Here is a 27,157-nt window from a genome sequence, read left to right on the forward strand (position 1 = left end):
TTGTCCATCTCAACCCCTGGTCTGACCAATGCCTTATTTAGCCTTAACGTTACATCCTTGCTTTAATATTCTGATCCTCTTGAAATGAATGCTAACATTCCATTTACCTTCCTTGTCAGTGATTGAACCAGTACGAGGATTCCCAAGTCCCTTTACACTGCTAATTTCTGAATTTTCTCTTCATTTAGAAAATAGTCTATGCCTTTATTCCTTCTACCAAAGTGCTTGACCGTACATTTCTCTTCACTGTACTCTATCTGCCACTTCTTTGCCCATTCTAATCTGTGTAAGTCCTTCTACAGACTCCCTGCATCCTCGATGTCCAGCTGGCCCACCGCCTATCTTTGTATCATCCACAAACTAAGCCACAAAGCCATCAGTTCCATTGTCTAAATCATTGACATTTGGTTCCTGTTTGTATGAAATTCATTTGAGCTCGTGGCCTCTCCTGTTCAAAAGTTTAAGTGTACAAAGTAATGTAATTTCCTTCAAAGGATAATCCTTAGGCTTTGTTTGTTGTGCCCGGAGGCCAGCCTGTTGAGTGTAGTCATGCACTGAGTCAATGTCGGAGTGAAACACGGGTGAAATGAGTCAGAGTTCTCAGGCCCTTCAGCCCATTGAGTCTGTGCTAACCATTAACCATCCACTTACACTGTAGGGACTCCTCTTGTTTTCTCCAATGCATTGGCAGCTGTGTAAGCTTCCTCTGGTGTATGGCAGGGGAGAATGTGTGGGGGATAAAAGGGGAGAAGGGATTTGTGCAAATGGATGGTTGATGGTCCACATGGACTTGGTGGGCCAAAGGGCCTAGTTATCTGCTGTATCTCATTCACATCAATTCCCCCCTAGATTCTACCCCTCACCTGTGCACCAGGGGCAGTTCACGGCAGGAAATTAACCTATTGGCCTGTACGTATTTGGGATGTGGGATGAGGCCAGAGCATCCAGGGACTCCATGCAGTCAGCGATGGATTAAGCCCAGGTAACTGGTACTGTGAGGCAGAGGTTCCACCAGTTGAACTCCAGGCCGAAGACTGGCTGTGGGAATGACGGGCAGGGTTCATGGTCAGCTTTGCATCCCTCTCCCCACCCCCCCCACTCCCCGACTCGTGCTGAGGGGAGAGCCTGCAGCTCTGTGTTGTAACAAGCGGCCACCAGAAGGTAATGGAACCCTAAGAAAGGCAGTTTAGAGTCAGAGAGCACTACAACACACAGAAACCTGCCCTGAAGCCCATCTGGACTGTCCCCTGATTGACCATAATCCTCCATATCCCTACCATTCAAGTACTTCTCTTTATATGTTACAATCAAACCCATATCCACCACTTCCACTGGCAGCCCATTCCACACTTGCACCACCCTCTGAGTGAAGAAGTTCCTCCTCCAGTTCCCCTTCAACATTTCACACTTCACCTGTAACCTATGATCCCTAGCTCTAGTCTCACCCAATCTCAGTAAAAAAATGTCTGCTTGCGTCTACTCTGTCCATACTTCTCATAATTTTGTATACCTCTGTCAAATCTCCCCTATTTCTCCTACACTCCAGGAAATAAAGTCCAAACCTAGCCAACCTTTCCCTATATCCTCAAGTCCTAGGCAACATCCTTGTAAATTTTCTCTGTACTCTCAATCTTTTTGAAAATTTCCTGTAGGTAGGTGATTGGAACTTCACAGAAACTTCAAATTAGGCCTGTTGTAAGAATTACCTTTTATAACAATGATTAGTGAGGCACAGAGGGATCTGTATTTACCGACAAGTACCTTCATTGTTTAAACTAACAAGTATGTGAATTTGTATACTAAATACCTTGTCTGCACACCCATGAAGTATCCTTGACTCTCCTGAATATTCAAAGAGTAGCAAAGGTATTACCCGGGCAAAGGAATCTGCACTGATCAGGTATTCCTCGTAATCCTGATTCACTTACCACGTGTTTCACACAGGGTTGTTCACGCTTGTATCTGTGATGGTTATTCTTCAAAGTTACTGCTGTCAGCACAAATGAAGCATCCACTCATATCTATTCCTTATCATTTCAAATATAGCATTCCAGTGTCATTCGTCACAGCTCTTGTGTCTGTCCTTTAACATCTTGTTATTTGGCTCTGCTCCAAGCCAGAATCCATTTGTTACCCTCTTCCCATCAAGTGACAGTTGCTAATTTATGGCTTTTTGTTCTCAATCAGCAACAAGCTCAAAATCTCTCCAGGCAGGCACCAACCCCAGCATTTACAAATCTGCATGTTATAGCCAACCAAAGAACATCTCACAAATATCTTCTTATTTGGAAATAATCTCCAGTCCAGCAGATTACCTGAAGTATCATTGTCTCTTCTTTAAAATATTGACTAAGCCCAGCATGTCAAGCTCTCAAAATGGAGAATAGAGAGTCTTCACAAAATGGCAGCCTCCATCCCCAAGCATGCGGCATGAACAAAGACAATTAGTTTGTCTGCTTCCACTGTCCTTGATTCATTTGAATTCACTGATTTGTAGACTGTCATTCTTTCTGGCCAACAGGCCTAACAAACATCTGATACAACTTCAATGAAGATACCAACTCCTGTACTCAGTACTCTGATTTATGAAGGCTAATGTGCCAAAAGATCTTTTGATTCCTGTGACATCACTTTTGAGGAATTATGGATCTTGTATTCCCAAATCCTTCTGTTCTGGTGCACTCCTCAATGCCCTATGCTGCAAGACTTATCATACTAGACCTACCCTGTTGGTCCTCCCAAACCTCACATAGTTGATGGACTTCCCAGTTGAGGGCTTTGTGTTCACAGAACTGGTTATTAATTGGGTCTCAGTTAACAGTTCGTGTTGCTTGGAAACCCAACAACCTGCTCCTCTTTCCGCCCCCAATCACAGGCAGGTTCCCCTTCTGAAGCAGAAGATCGCTGGGAAGTCCCCCCCTACCGAGAAGTTTGCGATAAGGAAGGCTCGGAGATACAAGTCTAACCATCCTGTGAGGTTGCCGGTACCAGCTCTGGTGAGTTCAACATGAGATCCCAAAGGCTTCGCAGTACAATGAGTAGGTCTGTGTGCATGTCGGGTCACCCTCCCCGTGGTGACGTGTCCTGACCAGGAGTGCAGTATTCCACCAGGAAAGAACAGAATGGGGAAGGTTTAAGTTTATTGTTATTCAACCATACACATGTGTACAGCTAAATGAAACACTGTTTCTCTGGAGCCAGGGTATAAAACACCGTGCAAGTAGTCACACAGCACATTCTGTATGATTATGACCCAACACAAACAGTCACAAAACAATATTAGCACAAGTCCCTGAGTAGCATGGCCTGATGATTAACAAGTTGAAATAAAGTGCATGTTTATGTAAGATAATATAATGTTATTGGCACTGTTATAATAACACAAATATAATTATGTGAAACAGCAACAATAAAAAAACCGACAGGTAACCAGTGCAGAATAAGTGTCTGTGTGTGAGTTGGGCAGTGGGAGTCGGGTGGGGTGGGCACAGGGCATCAGGCAGGGCTTTCTGTGCCGGGTGGCAGTAGGGTGTGTAGATTGTAAGAGCAGAAAAATGGAGGAGTTTAGCAGTTGGTGAGCTGGTCCAGGAGACATAGAGAGGGAGAGGGGTGGGATATATAGGCCAGATCCTTCGGCCCACTAAATCCATGCTGACCATCAACTACTCATTTACACTAATTCCACTTGTCCCCATGTTCCCATTAATTCAGCCCCTGTTTCTACCACTCACCCACAGGTGGGGGGAGGAGGCTGCTTAGAGCACCCACCACTCTCTGCGTTTTAAAAAAAAAACCTGGCTCTGATGTATCCCTCATCGTTTCCTCCAATCTCCCTTTTATCCCTTTATATAAGCTTCTGCTGCCCTGCGGGAAAAAGTCTTTGGCTATCCACTTGATTTATGTTTATCATATCGTACATCTCTGTCCAGTCACCTCTCATTCTCCTTCCCTCCGTAGAGAAGAACCCTAGCCCACACAACCTATCAATGCTTTCTATCCTCAACATGCTCTCTGTCAGGCAAAATCTCCTCAGCACTCTCTCTAAAGCCTCCACTTCCTTCCTATAATGAGGTGACCAGAATTGAACACAGTTTTACAAGTGTGGAGTTTTATAGAGCTGCAACGTTACCTCACGGCTCTTAAGCTCAATCCCCTAATGAAGGGCAGCACACCAAATGCATTCATAACCAGCGTGCTCAATTTTGAGTGACCTATGGACTCAATATCCTCCACGCTGCTAAGGTTTCTGCCATTGACTCTGCTCTGTATTGAAGATGCAAAGTTTTAGAGGTGAAATGTAAAATATACTTTTCTTAGACAGGGTTGTCCATTAAGTCCTTTGCTATTTAATTTAGTATTAGAACCCCTTGCTATTGCCCTTCGTGAAGCTAAAGATATTCATGGGATTCTTGTGAATGATACTATTCATAAGATTTCTCTTTATGCTGACAATTTATTGGTTTACATATCTAATCCTGAGGAATCTATTCCTGCCTTGCTAAAATTATTCAATGAATTTGGAGATTTTTCAGGATATAAAATTAATTTTAATAGAAGTGAACGGTTTCTTTTAAATAGATCTGTTTCTATATATGATAACACTCCTTTCAAAGTTATGGATTCCTTTAGATATCTAGGCGTTATAATCACTAAGAAATACAAAGGATCTTTATAAAGCTAATTTTGTTCCCTTGGCAGATTCTATGAAGTATTTATTTAGCAGATGGAACCCACTTACATTTTCACTTGCTGGCCACATCCATATAGTCAAAATGATGGTTTTACTTTTCTCTCCATAGATGCTGCTTGACCTGCTGAGTGTTTTCTGTTTATCCGATGCATATGTTTGACACAATTAACTCCTTCCATGCCATTGAATTAATGACTGCATCTAAGTATTAATTCCTTGTCTAGCTGAAAGTGGACAATAGTCCTCAGATAAATGGACTCATTGAATCCCTTGGATCTCTTCCCTCTCTTTCCATTTCCACCTTATTCCCTACCCTCATCCTCCCCCTTTCCACCTCCTCATCCCTAATTCAGGAGATGATGTACATGTGGAATGGTTTTACGGTGATCGGCAAACAGTGGAAGCTGACAGAGGAAATGTTGGAGACGATCTGTGAAGCAGAGGCAGGGCTGGAACAGGCAGCATGTACGTATGGACTGGATTCCAAACTCTCTTAATTTTGCAGTCCTCCATGCTTTGGGAACGTCACACACAGTTGACATTCAATGGACAACATTGCCCTCAACCACGTCCATCAGTAACAACAAGCCTGTTTAGATAGTGGTGCTGGTGTGAGGGGTGGGGATGTGGGCTCAATGCCAGCAGAATTCTGTGTTTATGAGGCGCTGCTGTGGTCTTTTGATCTTTCATCTGAGAGTCGCAGTTCGAGGCAGACTGGAGCATGGAGCTACACTAACAAATACTCGGGAGGTCAAGCAGCTGGAAGGCTGAACAGAGTCCTGATGAAGGGTCTCGGCCTGAAACATTGACTGTTTATTCCCCTCCATTGATGCTGCCTGACTTCTTAAGTTCCTCCAGCATTTTGAGTGTGTTGCTCTGGATTTCCAGCATCTGCAGAATCTCTTGTCAGTGTTTCAGGTTGAAGTCCTTCTACCAGAATTGGAAAAGTGAGAAAACAGGTTATGCAGAGGGATGGAGAAGGGTACGAGGAACATCCTCTGTGGTTGGCAGAAACTTTAATCGTGTTTCATTTGTCTCCTCCACCTCTGTTCTCTTACACAAAAAAGTTCTCGGAATCAGCCCAGATCGGCTGAAAGACACAGACTGATTATCTACTTTGTTCTGTCCTAATAAACAAAGTTTTGCAGTTCTAAGTAGATAATCAGTCTGACATCAGTTGTGGGAAAGTTATTGGAAGGTATTCTAAGTGATTGGATATATAAGTATTTGGATGGACATGGACTAATTAAGGACAGTCAGCATGGCTTTGTGTATGGTAGGTCATGTCTGACCAATCGTATAGAGTTTTGTGAGGAAGTTACCAGGAAAGTGGATGAAGGCAAGGCAGTGGATGTGTCTGCATGGACTTTAGCAAGGCTTTTGACAAGGTCCCGCATGGGAGGCTGATCAAGAAGGTTCAGTCACTCCACATTCATGATGAGGTAATAAATTGGATTAGACATTGGCTTTGTGGTAGTAGAGGATTGTCTCTCTGACTGGAGGCCTGTGACTAGTGGAGTGCTGCAGGTATCGGTGCTGTGTCCTTTGTTTGTCATCTGTATTAATAATCTGGATGATAATTTGGTTAACTGGGTTAGCCAATTTGTGGATGACACCAAGATTGGGGGTGTAGTGGACAGTAAGGAAGGCTATCATGGCTTGCAGAGGGATCCACATCAGTTGGAGAAATAGGCTGACAAATGGCAGATGGAATTTAATGCAGATGAGTGTGGAGTTTTGCACTTTGGTTGGACCAACCAGGGTAGGTCTTTCACAATGAACGGTAGAGCCCTGAGGAGTGTGGAATTCAGGACCATAATTCATTGAAAGTGGCATCACAGGTAATAGGGTTGTAAAGAAAGCTTTTGGCACATTGGCCTTCATAAATCAATGTAGTGAGTATAGGAGATGGGATGTTATGCTGAAGTTGCACAAGACATTGGTGAGGCCTAATTTGGATATTGTGTGCAGTTTTGGTCACCTACCTACAGAAAAGATGTAAAGCAAGGTTGAAGGAGAATAGAGAATATTTGCAAGGATGTTGCTGGGTCTGGAGGACCTGTGTTGTAAAGAAAGATTGAATAGGTTAGGAGTGTATTCTTTAGAACGTAGAAGACTGAGAGGAGATTTGATAGAGGTATACAAAATTATGAGGGGTATAGATGGGTAAATGCAAGCAGCCTTTTTCCACTGGGGTTGGGTGGAACTACAACCAGAGGTCATGGCTTAAGGGTGAAAGGTGAGAACTTTATGGGGAACATGAGGGGAAACTTTTTCATTCAGAGGGTCATGAGAGTGTGGAATGAACTGCCGGCACGTGGTGGCTGTGAGCTCGATTTCAACATTTAACAGAAGTTTGGATAGGTACATGGATGCTAGGGATATGGAGAGCTATGGTCCCAGTGCAGGTTGATGGGAGTAGGCAGTTTAAATGGGGTTAGTATGAACTAAGTGGCCCAAAAGGCCTGTATCTGTTCTGTATCTCTCTATGACTGTGACCCAATGACTGCTCTACTGTGACCTTTTCCACTAATATGAAATGCTGCAGTAATTGGACCAAAACAGTAGCACCTGCTCCAAACACCCAACCAGAACCATTCGTTATTTGTCTGTACTTTTCACGTGCCCCACCCCTGAGTACACCTAACTTACATGCTCCCGCAGTTGTATTCCCATAGTCTTGCATTGTCATCACTGCCTTGCACCCCATGGCCCTAATCAAAGCTCCTTCTGCCAGTTCATATATGTCAAAGGCATACAATGGTGAAGACATTCGACAAGCACAAGGATGAATCCTTTACAATGCACCCTCTCTCCCCCTTTCCTTTCGTCATTCTGAAGGGATTGTTTCCTTTGCAGCCCCTGGTCTGCCCTTCCGTAACCAACCACTCCTCTTGTTTGATTAGAGTATAAAATTGTTCTTTTCTTTCTTGTACCTTAACTTTCCCATGCTTGCTTATAATGTATATGCAATCGTCTATATACATGTAATTTGGTATTTTTTGTAGTAATTATAGTATAGCAGGTAAGCTGTGCTCTCTCCAGTGGATCCAAGGCTGAGATTACTATCTGTACTCTAGTGACAATAACCTGGTACCCCAGCCCTCTGTGTGGTCAGGGGGCCCCAGAGAGAGTGTCACCCTTCCCCTGGGCTGGTACAGAACAACAATTGAAGGCATCCAATTGTTTTGGAGTTGTGTCCCATTTGCTCTGACGCTTAAACAGGCATTCCCTGTCTTCATCCGTTTTCCTTCCCGCAGATGCAGCCTGACTTCCTGAGTGTTTCCAGCACTTTCATTTCAAAATGATTTCACTGTATATTTCCAGCATCAATGCTTTATTAGTCTAGGCACGGGGGTTCCCAACCTCATGCCGTGGACCAATATCATTAAGCAACGTGTCCACGGACCCCAGGTTGGGACCCCCCGGTGGTCATAGGGCACCGAGTCCATGCTGAACGAGTCCCATCGACCTTCATCCTAACCTTAACCCTCCATACCCCTCCCATCCATGTACTTATCCAAATTTCTCTTAAATATTTAAATCAAACCGGCATCTACCAATTCCACTGGGCTGCTCATTCCACACTCTCACCACCCTCTGAGTGAAGAAGTTCCCTCTAAAATTAAAATTAATTAAAATTTTATTTTAATGGACACTCTCCTTCCTCTTCCCAGCTAATGAGTACCTGGCTGATGACAAGTGTGTGGTGAAGCTGCTGAAAGGGTTGTGCTTGAGGCACCTGGGCAGGACCCTGGAGGCGGAGCAATGCTTTGTCTATATTTATGAACAGTAAGTATGAGTGGGTGTGGTGAGGGAGGGAGGGAGGCAGCGGTCAGTGTGTAACTCATCTCCCACTCTCTGTACACAGTGCGAAGAAGATTAAATATGATCACTACTTGAGTCCAAACGCCCTGCTGGAGCTGAGTCTGCTTTTCATTCAACAGGATCGAAAAGACGAAGCCATCAAATGGTTGAGACGTGCAAAGTGAGTACTTCACTTTCTTTGGCAGATCAACTGAAACAGAACAGTACAGGCCAGTCGGCCAATAATATTCTGCTGACCTTTTAACCTACTCCATGATCAACCCAATTCTTTCCTCTGACACAGCCTTCTGTTCTTCTTTCATCCATGTGCCTATCTAAGAGCCTCTTAAATGCTCCTAACATATCTGCCTCTACCTCCACCAGTCCAGTCACCGACCATTCTCTGCGTAAAAAAAAAAACAAAAACCAGAAACCCACCTCTGACATCCCCTCTCAAACAAGAGAAAATCTGCAGATGCTGGAAATCCAAGCAACACACACAAAATGCTGGAGGAACTCAGCAGGCCAGGCAGCATCTATGAAAAAACTACATTCGACGTTTTGGGCTAAAACCTTTTGGCAGGACAGAAGGGTCTCGGCCTGAAATGTCAACTGTACTTTTGGCTATAGATGCTGCCTGGCCTGCTGAGTTCCTCCAGCATTTTGTCTGATATCTCCTCAACACTTTTTTCTGACCACCTTAAAGTTATGCCTCTTGTATTCACCATTTTTGCACTGGTTGTTCACTCAGTCTGTGCCTCTTATCATCTATCAAGTCTTCTTATTCTTCTTTGCTCCAAAGAGAAAAGCCCTAGCTTGCTCAACCTATCCTCATGAGACATGCTCTCTAATCCAGGTAGCATCCTGGTCAATCTCCTCTGCACCCCTCTAAAGCTTCCACGTCCTTCCTGTAATGAGATGACCAGACTGAACACAATATTCCAAGTGTGATCTAACCTAGAACAATGGCCAGCATTGCTGGGCACCTGAAGGTTGACCGTACTGGTTGGTCAGGAGGTACAGGGCAGACTTCCTCCAGTGTAGGGTATCTGTGAATCAGATGGTCTCAGTAGCCATCCAGTTAGTTTCACAGTGACAATTGCTGATGCTACATTGTAGACTTTTAAGTTCCTCTGGAACAACAAAAAGGTTAGGAGGGATTTCCATCTCCTCCAGATCTACTCTATGATCAATAGGATTGTAGCAGCATTGATTTGGTCACAACCGCAGCTCTCTGCCTGTTCAATAAACCCTTTTCTTGTCATCCAAAGATCTATATAAAGAGATGTACACCAGTTCTCATTAAGGGATCAGCAGTAGAAATGGTGAGCAGTTTCAAGTTCCTGGATGCCAACATCAATGAGGATCCATCCTGCCCTCAGCATATTGATGCAATTACAAAGAAGGCATGACAGCAGCCTTTTGTTAGGAGTTTGAGGAGATTTGATATGTCACAAAAGACTAGCAAATTCCTACAAATGTACCATGGAGAGCATTCTAACAGGTTTCATCACTGTTTGGCATGGAGGGACACTGCACAGTATAGGAAAAAACTGTAGAAAGTTGCAAACTCTGCCAGCTCCATCATGTGCACAACCCACCCCAGCATTGGGGACATCTTCCAAAGGTGACGCCTCAAAAAGGTGGCATCCATCTTTAAGGACTCCCATCACCTAGGACATGCCCTCTTCTCATTGCTACCATCAGGGAGGACGTACAGGAACCTGAGTATACACACTCTATGCTTTAGCTTCTTCTGTTTTGCCAGCAGATTTTTGAACAATTATACTATGAACATTACCTCATTATTTCTGCTCTCTCTTTACACTAATTAATTTTATAAAGTATATATAAATTATATGTATATTTCTTGTTGTAATATAGGTTTTTTTTTGTACTGCTGCCACAAATTTCATGACATATGACAGTAATACTAAACCTAAGAACCTGGCCTTTGGAGTAAAGTGTGGGTAGTCCATCGCTCTGCCACTGTACCAACCACGTGCCTAGTGTGGCTTCTAATTCACAGACTGAACTGCACGATGGACGTGACTCTGTGGTGCAAGTTGAAAAGGGGAAGACCGAGAAGGGTTTGGGGCAGGACTGGGTCAGAATGAGAACCAGTATCAGGTTTATTATCACTGACATATGTTGTGAAATTTGTTGTTTTGTGGCAGCAGTGCAGTGCAAGGCATATAATTACTATAAATTGCAATAAAATAAATGAATATTGTGAAAGAGGAATAGTGAGGTAGTGTTCATGGTTCGTTCAGAAATCTGATATTGGAGGGGAAGAAACTGTTCCTGAAGTGTTGAGTGTGTGTCTTCAGTTAACTGTGTACCTGCTCTCTGATGGTAGTAATGAGACTCTTGAGTTGCTTAGTCATTTAGTAAGGTCATGGTGATCTGATTATGGCTCCAACTTCATATTCTCATCTAACCTCTCACATCTCCCACCCCTTACTTATCCAGGATCTCTACGTCTTTGAAAAAATAGTACAGTCAGCCCTCCTTATCCGTGAGATCCACATACACGAATTCAAACAACCACGAATCACGAAAACCCAGAAGTGCTGTTCCAGCACTCATTGTTCGAGCATGTACAGACATTTTTTCTTGTCATTATTCCATAAACAATACAGTATAACAGCTATTTTACATAGCATTTACATTGTATTAGGTATTATAAGTAATCTAGAGATGATTTAAAGTATACGGGAGGATGTGCGTGGGTTATCGTGGATCAGGATCGAAAAAAATTGAAAGTTCTCATACTAAGTAAGTCGGAACAGGTACATCCGGTATTATTTAGTGTCAGTTAGTCAAACGTTTGTCTTAGTATATAGTATATATTTTACCTTTCTATGAATATAAAACACTTAACGTATATTTCAGCGCCGCAGTTTGAGTCAGTGACAGACCGCTCCCGAGTGCGCTCTCCACCGTGCCGGGTTGATGTGGAGGATCAAAAACCCAAAACCCAATAATTAAACCACTGTGTTGCTTAGTAATAATTGTAGCTTTCACTGGGGCAGAGCCTTTCTCACTTTATCCTTTAAAATTGTTCGGATAGTTGACCAACGTAGCCTAATGCTTTTCCAATGACCGATGGTGTTTCACCTCTTTCTGATTGCTTTATTATTTCCACTTTATTTTCAATCGTGATCGTGATTATTTTCTTGAACAGAAACACTGTGGATTCAGAGCTCTGGTGCTGGGTCCTAATGTCCACGGCACTGACGCATGTTAAATAAGGTCTCGGGTTCCGCTAGGTCCTAAGGATCACTGCATTAAGACAGGTTGAGTAATGGACTTGAGCATTCGCGAGAGGTTCCAGAGGGGTCCTTGTGGATAAGGAGGTTAACTGTATTCAAAACCTAAATATTCAAAGCAAAAGTATTCAAATAGTGAAGGAGATGCTGAAGGCATGCTGGCCTTCAACAGTAGAAGCAGGGATGTTATATCTCAGTCATACAAAACACTGGTGAGGCTGCACTGGAATATTGAGCACAGTTTAGGAAACCTTGCTGCAGGGAAGATGCCATTAAGCTGGAAAGAGGTTTGGTTACTGAAGCCCTGAAGTTGGGACAATAGTGAGTAGTGCACAAGGTGGCGCTGTTTACTCATGTTTCAGAACCCTGTGCTGTTGTAACTCTTGCATGCCCGGTCCTGTCGCTGCATTTCAGTTCAAATTTCAAAGTAAATTTATTATTAAAGTACATTTGTGTCACCATATACAACGCTGAGATTCGTTTTCCTGCGGGCTTTCATTGTAAATACAAGAAACACGTCTAATCAACGCAAGACCACACCCAGAAGGACGTACAAATGCCCAATGCGCCAAAAAAACAAACTATGCAAATGCAGAAAGGAAGGGGAAAAGAGAAATAATAAAATAAATAAGTAATAAATATTGAGAACATGAGATGAAGAGTGCTTGAAAGTGAGCCCATAGGCTATGGGAACAGAGCAGTGATGTATTATTAAGTTAATTAAATTAAATTAAAATAAAAAATATAAAATTAAATTTATTATCAGAGTACATACATGTCATGCCATACAAGCTTGAGATTCTTTTTCCCTGCGGGCAAATCTATATAGTAACTGTAAACTGGATCAAAGAAAGAGCAAGAGGATAGAAGACCACAAACTTGAAATGCAAATATAAATAAATAAGAAAAGCATGAAATAATAAGATGAAGAGTCCTAGATGTGAGATCATTGGTTGTGGGACCGTACCAGTAGATGAGAATAATTATTCCCTCTGGTTCAAACACCTCATGGTTGAGGGGTAATAACTGTTCCTGAAACAGATGGTGTGGGTGCTGAGGCTGCTGTACCTCCTATCTTATTGCAGTAACAAGAAGAGAGTATGGTGGGGGTCCTTGATGATGGGTGCTGCTTTCCTGCAACAGTACTCTGTGTAGATGTGCTCTATGGTGGGAGGGCTTTGCCCATGATAAACTGGGCCATATATGCTTTTTGTAGGATTTTCCATTCAAGGGCACTGGTGTTTCCATACCAGACCATGATGCAACCAGTCAATAGGCTCCCCATCACACATCTATAGAAGTCTGTCGAAGTTTTCAAAGACATGCCAAAATTGTGTAAGCTTCTTAGAAAGTGCTTTCTTCATAATGTCACTTGAGTGCTGGACCCAGGACAAGTCCTCTGAAATAATAACACCAGGGCATTTAAAGTTGCTGACTCACTCCAGCTCTGATCTCCTGATGAGGGCTGGCGATTGAACCTCCAGTGTCCTGCTCTTGAAGTGAATAATCATCTCTTTGGACTTACCAACATTGAATGACTGGTTGTTGCTGTGGTACTGCTCAGCCAGATTCTTAATCTTGCCCCTATATGCTGATTTGCTGCCTTTGATTTGGCCGATGACAGTGTGTCAGGGCAGTTGAGGTGACTGATTGCTATGCCAAGAACTTGTAAGAACATAAGAAGCCAGAAGTCATTAAGCCTTGAGCCTTCTGCACTAATCAGCAAGACCAGTGCTGTTTTAAGCTCAAACACCATGTGCATCCTCACATCAGCCATTACTGTCTGGTTTGGTGCAGTTTCCTCTCACAGTATATGAAAACCATAGGAACTGTCAGATCAGCAGAAAAGGTCATTGGCTGTAGTCTACCTTCTTTCCTGGACAAAGAAACAGGCAGGAAAAGTCATTGCAGACACTATTCGCCCAACAAACTCCCTTTTCCAAAAGTTCCCTTCTGGAAAGAGCTGTAGGGCTGTTAAAACATAAACTTCCATGATGAGGATGTCTCTGAGTTCATGGATGGAGTTACATGCTTCATCCAGACGTGCATCAAAGATGTTGTCCCTCCGAAGTTAGTCAAGGTCTTCCCGAGCCAGAAACCCTGGATCAATATTTCTGTGCGAGCAGCGCTTACCGCATGACATAGAGCTTACATGGCTGACAATCAGTAGGAGATCATGAAAAGCAGCTGCGATCTGCACAAAGCTGTCAAGGCTGCGAAACAACATTAGAGGGACAAGATTGAGTCCAGATTCATAACGAATAGCACACGTGACTTGTGGTGAGGGTTGTACACCATCGCAGACTTCAAAGCCAAATGTTGTGGTGCCGCTAACATTGTGGCGTTCCTCCAGATGAGCTCAATCGCTTTTATGCTCAATTCGACGTCGCTAACTCTGAGCCTCCGAGGAAAGCCACCGCTACAACCTGCAACAACACACACAAAATGCTGGTGGAACACAGCAGGCTAGGCAGCATCTATAGGGAGAAGCGCTGTCGATGTTTCGGGCCGAGACCCTTCGTCAGTGATGCCTATAAATTCGCTACAGCCTGCAACCTGGTCATTTCTGAGGCTGAGATACGCAGATGTTTCCAACGGGTGGACAGTCGCAAGACTGTGGGACCAATGGCATCCTAGGGCGAGTGCGTTTACTGACATCTTTAATCTCTCCCTCTCCCAGTGTAGAGTGCCCTCCTGCTTCAAATTATCCACCATTGTCCCTGTACCAAAAAAGACCAAGGTAATGTGCCTGAATGACTGACGTCCTGTCACACTCACCTCAATAGTAAGCAAATGCTTTGAGAGGCTGGTCAAGGATTACATCTGCAGTTTGCTACCACCCAAACTGGACCCCTACAATCCACCTACTGACACAACCGATCGACAGATGATGCAATAGCCACAGCTCTATACGCTGTCCTTACACATCTGAAGAAGAAGGATGCTGATGTGAGAATGCTATCCTTGAACTGCAGTTCAGCATTCAACACCATAATTCCATCCAGGCTCAATAAGAAGCTCAGAGACCTCGGTCTTGACCCTGCCTTGTGCAGCTAGATCCTGGACTTACTGTCAGATCGCCCGGCAGGTGGTAAGAGTGGGCTCCCTCACCTCCACCCCTCTGACTCTCAACACAGGAGCCCCTCAGGGCTGTGTATTAAGTCCCCTACTTTACTCCCTGTATACCCATGACTGTGTCGCCACCCACAGCTCTAATTTGCTAATTAATTTTGCCGATGATGCTACATTGATTGGCCTTATCTCAAACAATAACGAGGTGGCCTACAGAGAAGAAGTCACCTCTCTGACACAATGGTGTCAAGAAAACGACTTCTCCCTCAATGTCGTAAAAGCAAAGGATCTGGTTGTGGATTCCTGGAGGAATGGAGACAGGCTAGCCCCTATTGACATCAATGGATCTGGGGTTAAGAAGGTAAACAGCTTCAAGTTCCTCAGCATCCACATCACCGAGGACCTCATGTGGCCTGTACACACCAGCTGTGTGATGAAAAAGGCACAACAGTGCCTCTTTTACCTCAGACAGTTGAAGTTTGGTGTGGGCCTCCAAATCCTAAGAATTTCCTACAGGGCCACAATTGAGAGCATCCTGACTGGCTGCATCACTGCCTGGTATGGGAGCTGTACCTCCCTTAAACGCAGGACTCTGCAGAGTGTGGTGCTGACAAGCCCGGTGCATCTGTAGTTGTGAACTTCCCATAATTCAGGATATTTACAAAGACAGGCGTGTGTTTATATAAAAAAAAGGCCTTAAAGGGCATTGGGGACCCCAAATACATTCCAGCTGCTACCATCCAGGAAATGGTAACACGGCATAAGAGCCAGGACCAATAGGTCTCTGGGACAGCTTCTTCCACCAGGCCATCGGACTGATTAACTTGTGTATTTCTATATTGCATTGACTGTTCTATTTATTATAAATTACTATGATTGCACATTGCACACTTAGAGATGTAACGTAAAGATTTTTACTCCTCATGTATGTGAGGGATGTATGAAATAAAGTCAATTCAATTCATTTCATGCCATCTTGAAAGTTTCTCCCCCAGGTAGTTAAATCTGATCAACCATTCTAGCTATCTTCCCCCCCACTCTAACTATTGTCCCTGTCAAACACTTCAAACCACTTTTTATAATGCTGTTTCCGTTGTAAATACATGTTTGTATTTATGTACATTTTATTCCATATCCATCCTTAAACCTCTACTTTTTAAGTAATTTATTCTTTATATTTGTTGAATGATGTTTTTTCGTTGCTTGTGGTGTCCTGACCATTACACCACAGCAAATCACCTAATACACGTAAATGTACTGTATATGGAGATACCTACATCATCCTTTGCTTCCTATAATATGTAGTCATACTATTATCTGTCTTGAATAATTCAGACTTGGCCACAGGAAGTGTCCTGTCAGGATCTCCCCTGTCAACGCCTCCAAGTATTTTGTTGACCCCGGTTAAAGAAAATCTAAGCCCGCTTAGTTTCTTCTTGTAGAGTGCCACAAGTCCCTAACAATTTTATATCCAGCTGACTTCAAAAGAAAACGGCTCAGTTTTTCTACCCAAGATTTCCTGAAAGCTCCAATTTTCCTGTCCTGGTGACATCTTTGTCATTCTGATAAATATAATGTGTAAATTGATTTCTTATCGTGTCATACATGAAGAGTCAGGAAGAACTTTGTGTTGCATGCTGTCATACAGATCATTTCCTGTCGCCATATACTGCCCTGAGATTCATTCTCTAGCAGTAGAAGGAAATACAATTAAGTCAAAGAAAAGCTACTGTACACACATAAAAGGTGTACTAACGTGTAAAAGAAAATAAACTGCAAATACACAAAAAAAACTAATAAATAATACTGAGGACATGATTCCTTGAAAGCGAGACTGTAGATCCATCAACCAGAATACACCTCTGAATGTATTTCCTTTTTCTCTGACAACTTGCTCTCATGTCGTTTCATTTATTTTGTCATGTCAATTCTGTTTAACTTGTGTTCCGTGTTAAATTGTGTTAGTTCACATCTTGTAGTGTACTGTGCAGCTGCTGTGTACAGTTAACGTACACTAGTGTAAAATTTATACTCTGATACAGGCGTAACTTGAATTTGTACAGTACCTTTTAAATGAGATGTCAGAGGGAAGTTTGTTTTTATTCAGGGTGGTGAGTGTGGGGTATGTGCTGCTGGGTGGAGGTAAAGGCAGTTACAGTAGGGATGTTTAAGAAACTAAAATGGGTCCATGATGGCCATGTGTGAGGGATTGATCTTCGAGTAGTTTGAAAGATCAGCACAACCTGGTGAGATGGGCCTGGGCTGTACTGTTCTATGTTTGTAGACAAGGGGAATGCAAGTACTTCCAAGGGTTGTAGGAGATTTGGCAGTAGAAATGTAGTTTGTAACTGTTTTACTGCAACAGGCTTTCCCGAGGGAATTGGACGGGGGAAAGTTGTGCGAGTCCTAGGAGAAGAACAGGGGAAGGAGACTTTACCTGATTGTTCGAACCCAGAGGGGTTTAAACAAGATTGGCAGGAGAGAAACGGAGACCAGGGCACCAAATCACAGAAAGAAGATCCATTGTGTTCAGTTCTGTCTCCTCATTGTTGAGGTTTTGGAGAGGGGAGGGTGTTGCTCCCTGGTTTGGAGGGCATGTGCTATGAGGAGGTTGGGTTGCTTTCTATAGAGTGGCAAGGGCTGAGATAGTAGTCAGTAGAATTATGTGAGGCTTTGATAGAGTACACAGCTGAGATCTTTCTTACAGAACTGAAATGTCTGCTACTAGAGGTCAGAGGGAGGGAGATGAGCAAGAACAGGTTTTTTACACAGAGAAAAGTGGATGCTTCTGATGGTGGTGGTAGAGCAAGTTGTAGCATTTGATGAACTCTTAAGATAGGAACATGAATATGCAGAGAAGGGAGGGATACAGCACAAAACAGGCCTTTCTGGTTCAATGAGCTGTACTGCCCAGCAACCCACCTACTTAACTCTAGCTTAATCACAGGATGATCCACAGTGACCAATTAACCTATGAACCAATCTTTGGACTGTGAGAGGAAACTGGAGTACCTAAAGGAAACCCAAGTGGGCACAGGGAGAATGTACAAAGTCCTTACAGACAGCATTGGAATGGAACTCTGAACTCCTCCACCCTGAGCTGTAATGGCTTCATGTGCATGTTCAATGTGTGGAGAAGAGGGATTAGATTAATTAGGAATCATTGGTTTAATTAGTTCAGCACAAGGGCCTGTTCCTGTTGAATGTTTTATGTTTCTATAAGCTGGCAAAAACACTGCCATTCAGTGATTCTAATAATTTGTTCTCTCCTAGACAAAACTACAAGGACTATTCTATGGAATCCAGGACACTTTTCCGGATACACGCTGCTCTTTCTAAACTGAAGGCGGAGAAGGATGAGAATGGGCTGGAGGGAACTACCCTCTAGACATGAACCTTGCGGAGGCCTCGGTGTTAAAAGGGATGGTCTAGCAATTGGGAGGGGCTGGATTGTAAAATTAAACGAGGATGTTCACTTCCAATAACACCTGAGGTTGAAACTCCTTCTGCTGAGAAGTGAATGTTTGGGGAGCCTGTCTGCCCTTAACGAATCTCTGACTTGAAAACCTTGTCCTGTGCCATTTTGGAATTGAGGAAAGGATATGGGAGGCATTGCCATGGACACTAATTGGTTGCCATTTTGTCTTCTACTTGGCCTGTAGGGAATGAGTCATCCCTACAGATGGGGCAGAATACTGGGAGGAGTTGGGTGGTCTAATCAAAGGGGGTGGGAGTGGTGGAATCGCCCAAGAAACGTGGTACAAATCAGCTTTGTAAATGTTCACTTTCCTGGTAATACCAGGTAATTGTGCCTTCCCTGCTAATTTTGGAGGCCTCTCAGTGTGAGCTGCAAGGGTTAGAAGGTGTTAGTACAAATGAATTATTATAATGTTTCTAAATTAGATTCTGTAGGTAGACTGAAATTATCAGGAGACTTTGATGGCTATTTGCACTCAAATTATTTTATATCTAACACGTGGAGATTTTATATTCTCATTCAAATAGGGTATTATGTTTCATCACTGTTGTGTTTATTTAAGTAGGTGCAGTGTCAGTTGGGCATGGTCAGTTAATAATTTAATTGCTGTCCAACCCTGGAAAACAGTGGAATTTTTCAATATTCAGTGTTCAATTGAAGCCAGGTACACCAGATCCACTGGGTTGGGGCTTTGATATTTTGTACTTCAGGAAATGTAAATAGATTCAGATTTATTAATCATGTGTACAACAAAGCATACAGTGAAATATGTCATTTGTGTTAATAACCCACACACTTTTGATATGCTTGGGGGGGGGGGGGGGGGGGAGCCAGCAAGTGTTGCTACATACAGTATTTCGGCACTAACATAGCTTGTCCATGGTGTTCACCAGAACAACACAAGCAGTAGCAACAACAGCAGCAACATGAGTTCCTTTTCCCACTCACTCACACAGATGTACAGACCTCCAGTTTTGTGCCCCAAAGACTATCAGACTTGCAGCCAATGGCCTCCAATCTCCAGACCCTGGCCATGACTCTCAGATATTTTGTAGGCAGATTTCGATGGGGAACAAAAGTTTTCACACTCTGCAGCCTAAGCTTCCCCTGTCTGATTCTAGTGTGTGCACCAGCAATATTGGGAATGCTTGCTGCTATCACCTCAGTGATGGTCCTGCATCTCCCTCACCCTCCCCAGCACATTCTTCTCCCCTCTCTTACCCTAGATTAAGTAAGGACAACAACCAAGCCTGTCCTGGTCCTACAACTCATTCAGTCAGCACAGAATCAGTGCAGGACCCTACCCACCCCCACTCGTTCGTTAAAGCCTTCCTTTGAACTCATACTGAGACTTTGACTAGGCAACAATTGAACCAGGGATCATAAGGTCAAACTCTAGAGATCTACCTCTGTCCATTTATGAGAACTTTTTAAGTTGTGCTATAACAATCTGAATTCCTAGGATGGACAAATATGTGGTCACCTATGGTGTCTATCCATGAATGTCTCATCTTGCCCAAGTATCATGTCAATGGTTCGTTACCTCTGTTCTAACCAAAGTTGTAAATAAGTCTGGTTGAACCCCCTGAATTCTGTTCAGTCACATCATCACACTCCAGCAAGGACACTCTGGTTTCTGAGTGGGAGGCTGTGCAAAATGATGCAAGCGTTAATAGGTTTATGTTATGAAGCTAGACAGCATACTGCATATTTATGCTGAATACAGAAGAATGATATTTAATTTAGGTGCTTAAGGTAATTGTTGAAAAAAGGAATATAACAACACAAAATGCTGGGGGATCTCAATAGGTCAAGTGGCATCTATGGAGAATTAACAGCTGATGCTTCAGGCTAAGACTTCATCAAAATGGGATTGGTCTTTGATGATTGACACAGACTCAGTGGGCTGTATGAGGGAATTTGAGAGTAGTTGAGTCCAGTACAAGTGAGTGTGGAGTCAAAGGGTTGTAGTTGTAATTAAATCTGACCAGCCCCTCATCACAAAACTATCTGTATTTTTAATCGCCCCTTCCCTTCTGATTTTGCCGTGACACCATTCATATCCCAGCCACCTCCATTTGACACCTTGGAATCCCGCTCCATAATCTTTTTTTCTTGGACCAGAACAGACAGATTTTGGTGACCTAAAATGATGCAGTCAATATTTAACACATTTATTACAGCATTTAGTCTCAATACTTGACTCTCCACTTCTGAAGAGTCTCTTATGCAGTGTAACCCAAACTCTTCCAGCTCCTGCTGAGGTTTAGGGTCTTGACCTGAAATGTCGACTGCCCATTTCCTTCCACAGATGTTGCCCGAGTTCCTTAAGCAGTTTTTTTTTACTGCAGATTTCCACTTCATTTTATTTCAAATAGAGCAGATATTGAACCTTCCCCAGTGTGCAGCCCTCGTTTAATGGAAGTTTCCTGGCTGATGGGGCATCCTGCAGACAGGGATGTGGAATTTCCCAGCAACAACCAACCTAATTGCGCAGAGTTGTGTGCCTTTAATACAGCCAACTGTTAGACTGATTCAACCCAACCAGTCTGGGGCAATGCTTGTTGTCCTGGGAATCTTGTAATTAAGGACAATTACCCTAAAGGTGAGAGTTTTGGGGTGTTAGAACATATAACAGCCTTCAGCCCACAGTGTTGAGCTGACCTTTTAACCTACTTTAAGATCAGTCCAATGTTTCCCTCCCACATACCCCTCCATTTTTCTTTCATCCATGTGTAGATCAGCAGTTTCACACAGTATCATTCTTTTTTAATCCTTTTGAGTGTTTCAAAAATAGATACATGACAGACTATCATTTTGAAGGGGGAAACATTTGTCTTTCAAGTAAAGTTTCTTTTTTTAAAAAAAGCAGCAAGCTGGAATGGGTTAAGGCTGAACCTCAGTGATCTGTTCTTAACTCACCACCCTGCCCATGCATAGGGTGATTACGGGTTACTCTTGCTCTGTAAGCAATACTCAACATACATTGTCAACTTAATTAGGTACAACCCGCAGTGATCTTCTGCTGCTGTAGCCTACCCACCTTGAGGTTCAACGTGTTGTGTGTTCAGAGGTGCTCTATTGCACACTTACTTGAGTTACTGTCACCTTCCTGTCAGTTTGAACCAGTCTGGCTATTCTCCTCTGACCTCCCTTATTAATAACACAAGGGAGTCTGCAGATGCTAGGAAGTTAGAGCAACACACAGAAAATGCTGGAGGAACTCAGATCAGACAGCATCTAATTAACATTCACCATTTCAGGCTGAGACCCTTCATCAGTACTAGAAAGGAAGGGGGAAGATGGAATAAACAGGTGTGGGGAGGGGAAGGACAAGCTAGCAGGTGATGGGTGAAGCTAGGTGGGTGGGAAAGGTAAAGAGCTGGAGAAGGAATTGGATAGGAGAGGAGAATTGATTGTGGAGTAAAAGGGGAACCAGGGAGTGATAGGCAGGTGAGAAGAGGCCAGAGTGGGGAATAGAAAGAGAGGAAAAAAAATTACTGGAAGGAGAAATTAATGCATATGCCATCACGTTGGACACTACCTAGATAGAATATGAGATGTTGCTCCTTCACTCTGAGTGCAGCCTCATTGTGAACAAAGAGGAGGCCATGGACCGACATGCTGAAATGAAAAGAGGGGTAGGAATTAAGATGGTTGACCACTGAGAAATACTGCTTTTGGTGGTTGTAATGCTCTACAAAGGGGTCCCCCAATTTCCCCAATTTCTGAAGAGGCCTCATCAGAAGCTAAGCATACAATAGACCCAAACAGATTCTCCTGGTAATTTTTTTTTCCTCCTCCTCCACTCTGGCCACTTAACTCTTTAGACCTTACTATCACCTCCCCCGGTGCCTTTCTTCCTCCTTCCCTTTCTCCCATAGTCCACTCTCCTCTCGTACTATCACATTCCTCCTTCTCCAGCCACCTGGCTTCACCTTTCACCTAGCAAGTTCTTCCTCTTCCCACCTCGAATCCTTGAAGTCCAGCTGTTTCTGAGCTACTCCAACCACCCTGTCAGACAACAACAATCACTCCCAAGTCAAAATCACATTTTTCCCCTATTCTGATGTTTGGTCTGACCATCTTGACCATGTCTGCATGCTTTTATGTAGGTATTATGATCCTGTCACATAATTGGCTGATTAGATATTTGCATTTATGAGCAAGTGTACCTCAAAGTGGCCACTGAGTGTATTTTATGGTGTTATTAGAAAGTTGTATTCTGAAATTCATTACAGTGGAGTTAATGACATTAATATCAGTGATAATAATATGCTGAGGTTATTATCTGGCATGTTGGATAAAGTAGGGATGTTCTGCCTCTGCGTCCACAAATGACTTAAAATGCATCACTTAATCTTGTGTGATGAGGTGTAATGGTTTGCATGTACACGTGATTTACTCAAGTACAGCAAGACAAACAGAATTGATTTAAATTACTTAATCATTTTAATTTATGTCAAATTAACTCAATACAGTGGAAGTTTGGTACAGATTTTTCCGTCTCTGCAGCATTTATATACAAAGTCCAAAGATTGATTACATGAGCTGCAGAATTAAAATCTGTGAGTGAATCTTGACATTGTTTCTCAAGCCAGCTTATCAATGACCTGGAACAGTACTGACTGAAAAAAATTACATGGTTTTCCCCAAATGAGAAACCAATCTGACATCCCCATACCAGTAATAGCTCTTCGATTCATTAAGCAAGTTCTGATACTATTACTCTTGCACCAGCTGGGACAGATCCCAGAATCACAAACAGGTTAACTGCTAATAAATGTGATCCTGTAATCCTAAGGACAAATAAATTACACATGCTTGGAGTCACCAAGAATGGAACATCTCAGATACTTTGAGTCCTCAGATTTACTGCAGTTGGTTCATGCAAATTATTGGAAATCGTTTGAGGCTTGTCCAGACTCTGGCAGGACTTGCACGTGGTTTTAAGATGTTGTGGCAATTGCAGCTGATGCCTCACTCCCGTCAGTCTCTGCTTTTTGTCGTCTCTTCATCAGTTTCTTCTGCTTCTTCTCCTCTTTCTCCAGTTCCTTCACCATTTCCTGAAACTTGGAGTTGCGGGGGTCAATGCTGTAACCAAATCGCACTCTGGCTTCAGCCAGCAGCCGTTCTCTCTTGGCCTTCTCTTCCCTCTGCTTCACTTTTGCCTCCTGTTTCCCCCTCCTCCATTCCTCAACCATCTTGGGCATCTTGGCCATGTTGGCTGCAATCAGTTTTTGCCTACCAGGGAAGGAGAGATGTTAATCACAACACTTGAAGAAATCTACTGAGATAAGATTAGCTTTATGAAACATCAGAACATACAGTGAAATGCATTACTTGCATCAACAACCAACACTGTCTAAGGAATGTGCTGGGGGCAGCTTGCAAGTGTTGTAGCGCTTCCTGCGCAAACATAACACGATCACAACTTACTGATCCTAACCTACATGAGTTTGGAATGCTTGAGGGAAATGTGTGGTCACAGGGAGAACTGGCAGGGATGGCACAGGGAAATATGGTGGGGATGGGGTAAGGATAAAGGGGATGTGCAGAGATTAGACAGCAAACACAGTCTACAGCAGGTAAACAATTGTCCTTCAGGGTCAATGTAGAGACACAGATCACTGGCCCATAAACCACACAGACTTCCTTGCCTTTGATTTCATTAACAGCTGATTATCTGCATACCACCCCTGCTGAAGAGGCCTGCATCAGCTCATTCAAGTGGTTGTGCACTGGGATTGAATTGAGGTCAGTGGAGCTGTGCTAACTGATTAACACCAATTCAGAACAGCATGGTGTGAGGGTATACACTGAAGAAAGATCTTTAACACTGAGACCACGATACATGAAACTTGCAATCTCAAAGTAACTGAGATGATGAACAAGATGGGAAAGAATCAAAATGATACAGTTCAATCAAGGAGTGTGTAAGGAGCACACCTGATGACACAGATCCATGTAATCTGTTCAATTACCTGTCTCATTACCTCACCATCATTGAGCCAATAATGAGGTGATCATTTAGTGTTCTTGTCAATGCAGAATTATAGCTGACCTTGAGACTCGTGGTTTATAAAAATCTTGCTTTATATATACAAATTGATACAAGACACCATACCATTCCATAAATACAAGTCTGCTCCACATTTAGAGTAAGAGTCCTACAAATCAAACTGTGACCAATTTATTATCACAGATAGGACAATCCACAATCCATGGATGTGGAAACCATAGAAAGGGTGCAGAGGAGATTTACAAAGATGTTGCCTGGATTGGGGAGCATGCCTTATGAGAATAGGTTGAGTGAACGCGGCCTTTTCTCCTTGGAGTGACGGAGGATAAGAGGTGACCTGATAAGATGATGACCATCATGAGGATGGTCAGAGGCTTTTTCCCAGGGCTGAAATGGCTCGCACAAGAGGGCAAAGGTTTAAGGTGCTGGGGAGTAGGTACAGAGGAGATGTCAGGGTAAGTTTTTTACTCAGAGAGTGATGAGTGCGTGGAATGGGCTGCTGGCAATGGTGGTGGAGGCAGATACGATAGGGTCTTTTAAGAGACTTCTGGATAGGTGCAAGGAGCTTAGCGAACTAGGGCTGGGATTACGGGAAATAGGGCTTTACTCTCTAGAGAGGAGGAGGATGAGAGGAGACATGATAGAGGTATACAAGATATTAAGAGGAATATATAGAGTGGACAGCCAGCGCCTCTTCCCCAGGGCACCACTGCTCAATACAAGAGGACATGGCTTTAAGGTAAGGGGAGGAAAGTTCAAGGGGGATATTAGAGGAAGGTTTTTTACTCCAGAGAGTGGTTGGTGCGTGGAATGCACTGCCTGAGTCAGTGGTGGAGGCAGATACACTAGTGAAATTTAAGAGACTACTGGACAGGTATATGGAGGAATTTAAGGTGGGGGGGGGGGATTATATGGGAGGCAGAGTTTAAGGGTCGGCACAACATTGTGGGCCAAACAGTACTGTGCTGTACCGTTCTATGTTAGGAAAATAGAGGGCTATGGGTAAGATTAGTAATTTCTAAAGTAGGGACATGTTCGGCACAACTTTGTGGGCTGAAGGGCCTGTATTGTGCTGTTGGTTTTCTATGTTATCAATTCCCCCCCCCACCCCCATAACAAGAAACAAAATGCTGGAGGAGCTCAGCATCTATGGAGGGGAGTAAACAGTGAAGGGTCTCAGCCAAAATACCGACTGTTCGTTCCCATCCACAAAGGCTGCCTGACCCGAGGTCCTCCGGCATTTTGTGTGCTGCTGTGGATTTCCAGCATTTGCAAAATCTCTTGATTTTACATTAAATGGCATTACTATGTCTCTCCTTCAAAACGATTCCTCACAAAACATTTCAGATACCCATCCCTCTGTAAAAAAAAACGTTTTCTGCAGATCTCCCTTAAACTTTTACTCTCTCACCTTAAACCCATTTCCTCTAGTACTTGACATTTCTACCCTGGGAAAGAGACTCACTATTGACCCTATCTATACCCACACCCTTTACAATTCTCATATCTTCCTGACCCCCACCTTCTACCCTGTCCCGTTCCTTCCACCTACAGTTCCCCCTCCACCCCGTCCCTCTCCCCTCCCACCTGTAACTCTCCCTCGACTCCCTTCACCCCCCTCCATTCCCTTCCCTCTCCCCTCCCAGATGTAGCTCCCTCCCGCTACCCGCTCCATCCCCACACCTGCTGCGCTCTCTCTGCCGCCGTTCGGCCTCCCGGTCGCGGATGTTGCTCCACATCTGCTGTAGGGTGGGCTCGGCGCGCTCTTGCTCTCGGAGGAGGCTCAGCTCGGCGGCCTGGGGCCACAGGGAAGCGGCGGGGATGCCGGAGGCGGCGCCGACAGCCGCGAACCTTCGGCGCTGCGCCCTGGGGCCGCGCTGCCACTCCGGAGCCTCGGGCCCGGGCACATAGTGGCCGCTGAGGTCCAAACCCAGCGGCCTGGCGTGGTAGGAAGCAGCGGCGACCGCCATGCCGAGGGCAGGGGGAAACAGCCGCGATCTTGACGAGACACCCAAGCTCCACCGGCTGATTAGGCCGCACAACTTCCACCCTAAGGGCGCCGCCATTTTGGAATGGGGTCCTGGCGGGGCGGGTGACTAACATATGCCTGGCGTAGTGATAAAACTTTTACAAACTTCTGAAAATGAAGTTAAGGGAACAGATAAACTCCCAAATTATGAAGATTTGACTTTATTCCGCACACTCCAGGACCTCTATTCAACTCATATTTTCGAGGTTAATGTTAATTTTGGTGTATGGTAAAGACGTTTGCCATGTACTGTGCTGTTGCTGGCATTTTATACCGTGGGCGTTAATGTCCATGACAATAATGAGCTAGAAGATTTACAAAAGTGTAGTCATTAATGTAGGAAAGTTTCTGTGCGTTGAAGTGTTTGCCACTAGAGATTCTGCCATTGCTGGAAATCTTGAGAAACACACAAAAGAATGTTGGCGAAACACCACAGATCAAGCAGCATCCGTCGAGGTAAACGGAGAGTCGACAATTCGGGTCCAGACCCTTTATCACCTCCACTAGATAGAACTCAAACTGGCATTATTAAAATAAGTTGTTTTAATGATTACATCTAGATCTGAATGTGTGATGTTTTGGCATAAATATTGATTAGGGGTTTGTGGGGAGAATTATCTGGTTCTGTTAGAAGTGACAAGCCCATTGTATTAGAGAGTTAGGATTATTGCACCTGCACAACTAACTGCACAGGTGCAGTGAGAAGCCCACGGCATTACCATAGACACAGAACATCGGATACACAACATAACACAAGACAAGCAAACTATACAAGAGAGAACACAAA

General features: G+C 43.7%; 2 protein-coding genes across 3 annotated transcripts in view; one reads left to right on the top strand and one right to left on the bottom strand.

Annotated features, from left to right (window-relative positions):
- LOC132406338 (tetratricopeptide repeat protein 39A-like) overlaps nt 1-22,818 on the top strand; it is a 105,818-nt gene extending 83,000 nt beyond the window's left edge. For both annotated transcript variants that reach the window (XM_059991868.1, XM_059991870.1), the window contains 5 exons: nt 2,876-2,996; nt 5,044-5,155; nt 8,368-8,482; nt 8,562-8,678; nt 18,115-22,818. In XM_059991868.1, the coding sequence (XP_059847851.1) occupies nt 2,876-2,996; nt 5,044-5,155; nt 8,368-8,482; nt 8,562-8,678; nt 18,115-18,229 (580 nt within the window). In that variant the 3' untranslated portion in view covers nt 18,230-22,818. The remainder of the gene's footprint in view (nt 1-2,875; nt 2,997-5,043; nt 5,156-8,367; nt 8,483-8,561; nt 8,679-18,114) is intronic.
- gadd45gip1 (growth arrest and DNA-damage-inducible, gamma interacting protein 1) lies at nt 22,753-26,430 on the bottom strand. Its single transcript, XM_059991871.1, has 2 exons — nt 26,025-26,430; nt 22,753-23,563 (listed from the first exon to the last, which is right to left on the bottom strand). The coding sequence occupies exons 1-2, from the start codon at nt 26,405-26,407 to the stop codon at nt 23,269-23,271; spliced, it is 678 nt and encodes a 225-aa protein (XP_059847854.1). The 5' UTR covers nt 26,408-26,430; the 3' UTR covers nt 22,753-23,268.
- Between the last annotated feature and the right edge of the window lie 727 nt (nt 26,431-27,157).

Source organism: Hypanus sabinus, chromosome 16, assembly GCF_030144855.1.
Source record: "Hypanus sabinus isolate sHypSab1 chromosome 16, sHypSab1.hap1, whole genome shotgun sequence".
NCBI classification, from domain to species: Eukaryota; Metazoa; Chordata; class Chondrichthyes; order Myliobatiformes; family Dasyatidae; genus Hypanus; species Hypanus sabinus.